The sequence below is a fragment of the Camellia sinensis genome, chromosome 13, assembly GCF_055761805.1.
Source record: "Camellia sinensis isolate YWXY chromosome 13, ASM5576180v1, whole genome shotgun sequence".
Lineage (NCBI taxonomy): Eukaryota > Viridiplantae > Streptophyta > Magnoliopsida > Ericales > Theaceae > Camellia > Camellia sinensis.
Genome location: NC_138973.1, coordinates 109,231,099 through 109,239,467, shown reverse-complemented (window position 1 = coordinate 109,239,467; position 8,369 = coordinate 109,231,099). Strand labels below are relative to the sequence as shown.

General features: G+C 32.3%; 1 protein-coding gene across 1 annotated transcript; it reads right to left on the bottom strand.

Moving 5' to 3' along the window:
* Window positions 1–3,653: 3,653 nt before the first annotated feature.
* Window positions 3,654–4,206, bottom strand: LOC145788730 (putative histidine kinase 3). Its single transcript, XM_082903134.1, has 3 exons — window positions 4,136–4,206; window positions 3,993–4,044; window positions 3,654–3,854 (listed from the first exon to the last, which is right to left on the bottom strand). Exons 1-3 carry the CDS (start codon window positions 4,184–4,186, stop codon window positions 3,688–3,690), a joined length of 270 nt encoding a protein of 89 aa, XP_082759260.1. The 5' UTR covers window positions 4,187–4,206; the 3' UTR covers window positions 3,654–3,687.
* Between the last annotated feature and the right edge of the window lie 4,163 nt (window positions 4,207–8,369).

Below are 8,369 nucleotides of genomic sequence, written 5' to 3'. Positions count from 1 at the left end.
TAAAATAGCCAAGTTCTCAAACGAGGCCCAGTAAGATCTCCAATCCTTCACCAAATCGTTCATCAAGTTTGAATTTGATGAAAATTTTGGTAAAAATGAGATTCAATCCTTTCATCAAACTTGTATCAAATCATGGAAAAGGAAATTTATCCATATATTCCATCATTTCTCTCTCTCTCTCTCTCTCTCTCTCTCTTCCTCCTCCTTTCCTTTCTCTCTCATTTTCGTCAGTCTGTTATTTTGCTTCTTTTGTAGTGAACAACGAAATAAGATTGGAGTGCGTAGAATGGAACAACGATGTAGAAGAGACATTTTTAGAAATCTTAGAATCTAAAGTTTTTTTCCAAAACCTACTCGAGCAAAAATAAATTGGCAAAATGTTATCACCAATTTCCATATGTTAACAAGGATTGTATTGACCGTCGACAAAGCTCGGGGACGATGGAGAACATTCAAAGATAAATATGCTTCCTTCTAGTATCTTCTAAAGGAAGGCCATCATTTCCACTATCATGATAGAAATTGCAAGCCGACTGTCAATCAACAACTTTTACAGTTGTTTGCACCATAAATAATTTTTCTATCGATTATGGCTATTTATAATTATTGTTGTTGTTGTGCCAGACACTTGGCATCCTTTTAATTCTTTGGAGGTTAGGACAAGTTAGGAGAAGTTGTAATAGAAGTTGTGCAATTTAAGGGATGGATGACAAGTGGTAGCCTCGGATGGCGATGGAAGTTCTTAGAAGTTATATAGGTGGTTGAGTGGTGGTTAGTAGAAGTTTTTTCCTACATTTGTTTTGTATAAATTGTCATTAATGGCTCTATTGTAAGGAGAACCAACAAATCAAATACAAGACTTGATTCCTATTTCTTTTATATCCTAGGAGTAAATCTAATCTACATAGAAGTAGTTCAAACTTCTATAGTAGTTTTAATGTACTTGTAATTTGATTGTTTGTTCAATCATGTTACTTTATCATCTTCCTCTTCTCTCTTTCTTTTTTTCTTATTTGTTTTGCCATTATTTTTTTACTCCAAGAAAGTCCTTGAACTTTCAAGGCATAGAACTTTAACACAATTCCTTGATCATTGTGTTGTTTAGTAAAATTTTCGTTAAGCCTCTGTCAATCTAAGCCTAACAAAAATAATCATTATAGGTTCTTTGTAAAACTAAAAAGTTAAAATAAAAGTAAAAAATAAAAGCATTATGTTTCTCAGTTTAAACAGAAAAGCAACAATTTTGACACATTTAACAACTAAAGTTTTATTTTTTTACTAATTTTAACAACAAAGGAATGTAGAAATTCAAATGATCAATGGTTTCTCAGGCAATCGGATTCAAATTAGAAAGAAACAGGAAAAAAAAAAAAAAAAACCAACCATCGAAAGCAAAATAAAGTTATCAAGTATCATACCAAGCTGTTACAGTTAATACATCGGCGGTTATCAGGAAGTTTGAGAAGATTCCATATAATTCTCTTGTTTTTCTTATCTTCCTTCACCCGATTCAGAATTCCTCACTCCAACCTCCAATCAAAATCCTATCTTCACAAGCACCAACATAAAAATCACATGAATCCAACACAATTCATTACAAATCACATCAAAATCAACAGGTAAAAAATGGTAAGAGAAGGTGAAGAAATATTCTCATCAAATTTATATTTTGTTCTTTTCGTGAGATTTAGTGATAAAGGAATTAAGTTTAGGGTTATTCTATTTATACATTATTAATACTCTTAATACATACTATCAATACACACTATTAATAGATTAAATTTATATTTTAATAATATCTTTTAATGAAATGATCATTAAAGACAACATGGAATGTATTTTACCCATTTAAAAATTTCATATTTAAAAATACAAAATACTCTTCACACACTATCATTCTTATAAGGTTTAGGGTTTTGATATATAAATATTGTATTTCTTCATCATCTTCACCATTAACATACACTCATCATATATTATCATTCATTATCAATTAGCTCACTTCATTCTTTTTTCCATTATATTTTTTTTCCAAACTCAAAATATTATTACCTTTGAAGATTTAGGGTTTGAAAACATTGAAATTAATTAATTTTAAAAATTTGCACACCATAGATGACACTAAGATGGTTGGTTCATATATAAACATTGAAAACGTTGATTTGAACATTGAAAAAATTAGTTTATGATCTAGCTTTTTAGTTTTTATTTATCTCGTTCGTATATTGGAAAGATGAGTTTATTCATTGTGTTCCGAAAACTAGAGTTAAACTTTTATACAATGTTTGATTATTTATATTTGGACAAAACAATTTTGTTCAAATTATTAAGATTGATTAGATATTAAATGTTCATACTAAAAAATTGAACATTTTAAGTCAATTTAGTTAAAATAAATTGAACTTTTATTCGTTGTTTAGACATAAATTTTTTAACACATTAAGTTTGTTCAACTATGTATTCTTGAACATGACTAATTTGATGAATTTGTTAATTTTTTACAGAATTCTATACCCACCCAATGTAACAATGTTAAAACTGATTGTATTGTTGACTATAAAAGTGAATTTGTTACTAAAGCGGTATAAAAGTGAATTTGTTACTAAAGCGGTACGCTCATATTTCATTATTTTCACCATTAACATACACTCATGACTCAAAATGGCAATCTGAAATGACGACGAGAGACAAGAGACGAGAGTTTAACACCGACTATGAAAATCAACACCGACGAAAATAGAAGCAGAATGAAATACTTCATTGGCGATTTGAAACGATGAGATGACAATATGAGATATCACTACAAGAATTAACACTTTTGGCAACAAAAAAATTAGTCGCTGAAAGTCTATTTTTGGTCGGCAAAAGTTATCCGTGACCAATTTTTTTGGTCGCCAATTGAGGGTCGGCAAAAGTAATTCGCGACCAAAATTTTGGTCGGTCGGCAAAAGTTGGATTTGCCGACTAAATTTTTAGTCGCTAAATATTTAATTACCGCGACTAATTCATTTTGTCGCTAAAACACTTTGGTCGCGAAAAGTGATATTTTCCCGACCAAATATCTTAGTCGCCAATTGACACATTTCGCGACCAAACAGTTTGGTCGCCAATTATCACATTCAACGACCAAAAAGTTTGGTCGCCAATTGTGACATTCCACGACCAAAAATTTGGTCGCCAGTTGTTACTTTTCGCGACCAAAACTTTTGGTCGGCAAAAGTGAGTTTCCACGACCAACTCATTTTTTGGTCGGCAATAGATGTATTTTTTGCGACCAAAACTCTTGGTCGGCAATTGTCATTTTTTGCGAAAAAAAATTATTTATTTGTCGCGACTAATAAATTGGTTGCCAAAGTAGGAAAACAATACACCTGTAATTCCTAATAATTCATTCAATCCATAATAAACCTATAATTTTAAAGCATCATTCAAATCAACTGAATCATTAACATTCGACACAATACATAATTTATTAACATTCGACACAATACAACTATTCTAATTTTTCATTCACAAGTCACATCCATCTAGCATAACAATTTGAAACATAACTATTTGTTATCTATGCGCAGCTATCAACAAATGAAAAAATATATTCTTGTCCAAATGAACAAAAATCAATCATATTAGTAAAACCAATCAGTGCACTATGCTTGAAATTGTGAATCAGCTTGATAGATTTGATCTTTAGATATCTCTGTAAATCTCAAGCTCGAGCTTACCAGATTCAATCTTTGCTTGGTCCAAAAGCTCATTTATTAGTGAAACCAACGCTCTTCCACTGCCCTGTGCAGTTCTGACATAGTCTTGTTGAGTTACATCCAGATCTGTGTCCATTAGCATCTGCAACATTCCTGTTGAATAAACATATATACAAACATCACACAACAACCCCACTTTCTTTGTTTATTTTTAAATAATTTTTTAATGTTTTCCCCAAAGCAATGTATTTAAATGACTTAAAATGATAAAGGACAATAACAAAAACTTACCAAGAACACCATTCATTGGGGTTCTGATCTCATGGGACACCGTAGCAAGGAACTACAGAGGATTCAAATTCAATTAGAACCATGTAGACATATTAGGTGAAGCCTAACAAAATTTCAATACATGAACTACAACTATCAAATACCTGTGATTTAGCAACATCAGCTGCCTCTGCTCGTTTCTGCAGCTCCATCATCTCATGGTAATCATCCTCAACTTTGGCGAGCACATCCCACTGTTGCGTTGATTATATGCCCAAGAAGCAATGCAATTACAAGGATACCAATTGAAATCATCATCGCAAACCGTGGGCATGGTGGTTTTTGTTTGAATCTGCTTCAAGAACAAACTTAGTTGTAAGTCCATTTTATCACTTTGAATCTCAATCTAAGAACTCGCATTGACCCCTCTAAAATACACAGTAACAGATAGGATTACATAGATCACCTGCAACGCATCTCATGTTTTCTGAATGGATCACCAAAGTTAAGTGTGCTAACATGTTGTAACCTATCATTTGATACATTCAAGCCATGCTGATAGGGTGCGAAAAGTTGGTGGTATCATACACATTTACAAGTGTGGTTTGTTTGCTTGCAAGTTGTTGAAGCAACTTCTCCACATTTGATTCGATATCGAAGACTCGCCAAGGTACTTGCTTGGCAGTAGTGAAACATTAAATGAAGTTCTTCTCTAATTCAATCTTTCTAATCTTGTCTACATCCTGAAATTTCTAGCTGCACTCATTATTTATAGCTAAGATAGTACATCAACTCAATTAATTCTATTTTACTTTGCGATGACCTCTAAATTTGTTTTATATTTTTTAAATACAATTTATTTTATGAATAGGATCAGTTATACAATTGTCATCATTATATATTTATTTATTTCTTCTCTTCTCTATTCCCCCTCAAGGAGCTAATGACAAGTTTGATTTTTAGGCAGACAACATACCCATCAGTTACTTGAATCCTCTCACTTGATGTTGCATTTGAGGGGAGATCTGTCTTGTAGACAGCAAAAGTCAATATGACTCCCAGGTGATTTGATTTGAGTAACCTGAAAGGAGCAGTGAGAACCCCTTTTCCTGATTCTTTTGCGCGCAGCACATTTTGCAGGATCTTCCTGTTGGTACACAAGTTCAAGAACTGAGTGAAAGTGAACTGGATCAAGAAGCACCCTAAACTGTGAGTAAAGGCAATTAAGCACAGCAGGGGAAAATATTCAATTTCAATACAATTTAGCACCCTAAACTATTGGAGCAGTGTGGATCAGATAAGAACTGAACCACACTCAACAACGGATCCGACTGTTAGAGTAAATATATTTTTGGAATTTCAACACTAGTGCCATATTTATGTTAAACAACATGCATGGGACCTCAACAGATTCTAAAGAACTTTTCTCATTTTCCTTTGCTTTTCCTTATTTCCACCATTTTTTCTAGGGGAGATTACAATTCAGTGGGAAGTGTGGCAAATACTTGCTAAAATGGTAAGAATCTTCTTGGGATGTAACATTTGCTGTGTTTTTTACACAAAAAGAGTTGCACTACCAGATATTGCAAATTATTTTTATCACATGCACTGATATGTAGTTTTCCCCTTTTTTTATAGTGATAGGCAAAATTACATCTGATGACCTATAATAAACAAAAATTAAAGCTCCATTATATATTTGCTCCCGGGACAACCTCTCGGTGAAGATTGATTTTTTTTATTTGAATCCAAATTATGCACCATATTATATTTTATAGGTACACGATTCAACAAACCCTCCAATAATTAACAACTAACAACTTACTAATCTCTAATTATAGATAATTTTTTGAGAAACCAACTTTAACAGGGTAGATAAAGTTTTAATTGCCTAATATTTAACAAAAAATATATATTCTAGTCCAAAAAACAAATTTATTCTATCTTCAACTATGCTCATTACTCACAATCAAAGGATTTCAAGTTGAAAAGAACAATTAAAATTAAAAACAACCTACCTCACAATAAAAACATGTTGCTTTATTGTAGCAAGGAACTCTCTAACTCCTCCATTGTAGAAGTAAAGGGGAGGAAAGGCCAATCCTTCAAATATTTTCAGCTGTAACAGATGCCATTGAAGGTAAATAAAGTGCTAGTGAAAAAAAATCATATAGCATAGACTAAGGATTCATCTGATGATCTATGTGCCATAGATGCTTCAACCACATACAGGCAATTAGCATTAGGAGAAACCATCTAATGCAAAGGATAACACAATCAACAATGGTAGATCATACTAAAACAAATATGATGCAAAAATTATAACCATAGCTTTACAAAAATGACAAAGACCCGAAGCAAGGTCAATTGACAAGATCATGAAAGAAAAATACAAAAAAGGATAGAACTCAATTCCCCTAAAGCTACTGACATAAAGAAATGACTTGAGACATTCTAAACATCACTAGAGGTCCCACATTTTAGTAACAGATTCTAAGCATTCTAAACACATTTTTGTAACATATAAAATTTCACCTTTGTCCATTGCATATAGATAAAACCAAAAGAAAAAACAAAACAAGAAGTTAAATGTTTTAAACCTGATCAGTCATGATCATCAAATGACCATATCTCAAAGTCTTCACACTGTCATACTGTTTTCCATGCCGAAGTCCGAGAATCTGCTTAATGTTCGTCATTTCAGCGTTCTCCATGATCTGTTTATGGCTTGCTTCCCTCACATTAAGCAATGTACCTCTCAATGGGAACACACCATAATAATTTCGACCCACAACAGAAATTCCTGCCATTTGTATATACTCAAATTAGTTAAAAACTCTAAAACAAAACCAAGATCATGTCTTTTTCTTTTCAGTTTGTTAGTTTCATGTGAATTTGAAATTTAATTCAGTACACATTTTAGAATCATGTTTATAATATCAACATATAGGCTACTTCATAGTTTCATAGTCCATACCTGCAAGGCATTTTCATGAAATTCATTGTGCACCTGCCTCAGATGTGATTTTGGCAACTGGAGAAAATAAAAAGTCACTAGAAGAAAAAGATTCTAAGTGAATGCTCATGTAAGAGAAAAGAATTATAGGAACACATTCTTCATGTGATGTCAACTGTTTTGCCAAAGTCCAGCGCAGTAATTTAATTAGAGCAATGTTAGAAATGTAGAGAACTAAACATAGACTTTCTGCTTTTGTGAGACATTTGTAAATTTGTGAGATATTTTTGTGTTTATTATGTGTTTGATTCTCTATGTGTTTAAACTTTCTTATTTTATTGGGTACTTGAATAAGGTCTATAGATCAATGATATAAATGCACAAACATAGATCATATTAGGATTAACTACATTCAATGGTACATAAAAGTATGTGCTTTGTTAACAGGCATGTCACTACAAGAACGAAAAACAATGAGATTGAAATTAGGATAGGGCCGCCAATGAGTCCATATCTAGGAAAATCCATTGCCAACACTGTATACTCAATTCAAAAAATTTAATGGGTATTCACAGCTAGCATCTTATTATGATTTTAATTGGGTATGTGATAGAGATACTCACAATATCTCCAAAGTTTGCAGTAGTCCTAGCGTTGAAGGAATCTTGCCACTGAGTTCATTGTTATTAAAAACCCTACTCAAATTAATTCACAAGATGACATTGAAATTAGGGCTCAGATTGAGAGAAACGGGGCTGCCCAGAAATTCAGTCCAACATTCCTCATCATATTATAAAATTAAAAAAAGAAGAGAACACCCATTATTCACATGGAAGATCCTATACGTACAAATACTAAAATTAACGAAAACATCAAAAAATTTAGTTTGTTTTGTTCAATTCTTTTGAGCATTAATCTACTAACGAAACCATATTCAATGATTCTAAATTTTTTAAAACTAGAACCAAACTACCCGATTTCAACCAGTTCAGATCAGATTCCCCGTTTAACCAGTTTTTAAACATCTTTTAAGTATATACACAAACACAAGTAAAGTTCTAAGAGCTGCCAGAAGAAAAGAAAAGAAGAAAAGAAAAAGTCATACACTAAGGCATTTTCTAAACTGCTGTTTAACTTGTTGCTTAAAATTAGTTATCAAGAAATGTTAATAACATAGAAAGATGAGATATATAAATGACAAACTTATCTAGAATGACAAGAGGGGGTCCAAACCAGCCAGTCAAGGCTATATAGCTTACAAGCTATTCACAAAATTAAAGCCATTTCTTATTTTTGGGATGGTGATAACAAATTCTATTCTAAATTACATAGAAATGACGGTTGCTACAACAACCAACCAATGTAAAATTTTCCACCTTACCATGAAACATTGAGCCCCAAATGGAAAACCAAATCAAATCATGAATTTGTTGCAGACAGAC

Excerpts from the sequence above, each read along its gene's own strand:
- LOC145788730 (XM_082903134.1), bottom strand. The coding sequence starts at position 4,186 with ATGATGGAGCTGCAGAAACGAGCAGAGGCAGCTGATGTTGCTAAATCA. Across the intron at positions 4,045-4,135 it reads CTGATGTTGCTAAATCACAG|TTCCTTGCTACGGTGTCCCA; the intron begins GTATTTGATAGT and ends AATCCTCTGTAG. Across the intron at positions 3,855-3,992 it reads CCCAATGAATGGTGTTCTTG|GAATGTTGCAGATGCTAATG; the intron begins GTAAGTTTTTGT and ends TTTATTCAACAG.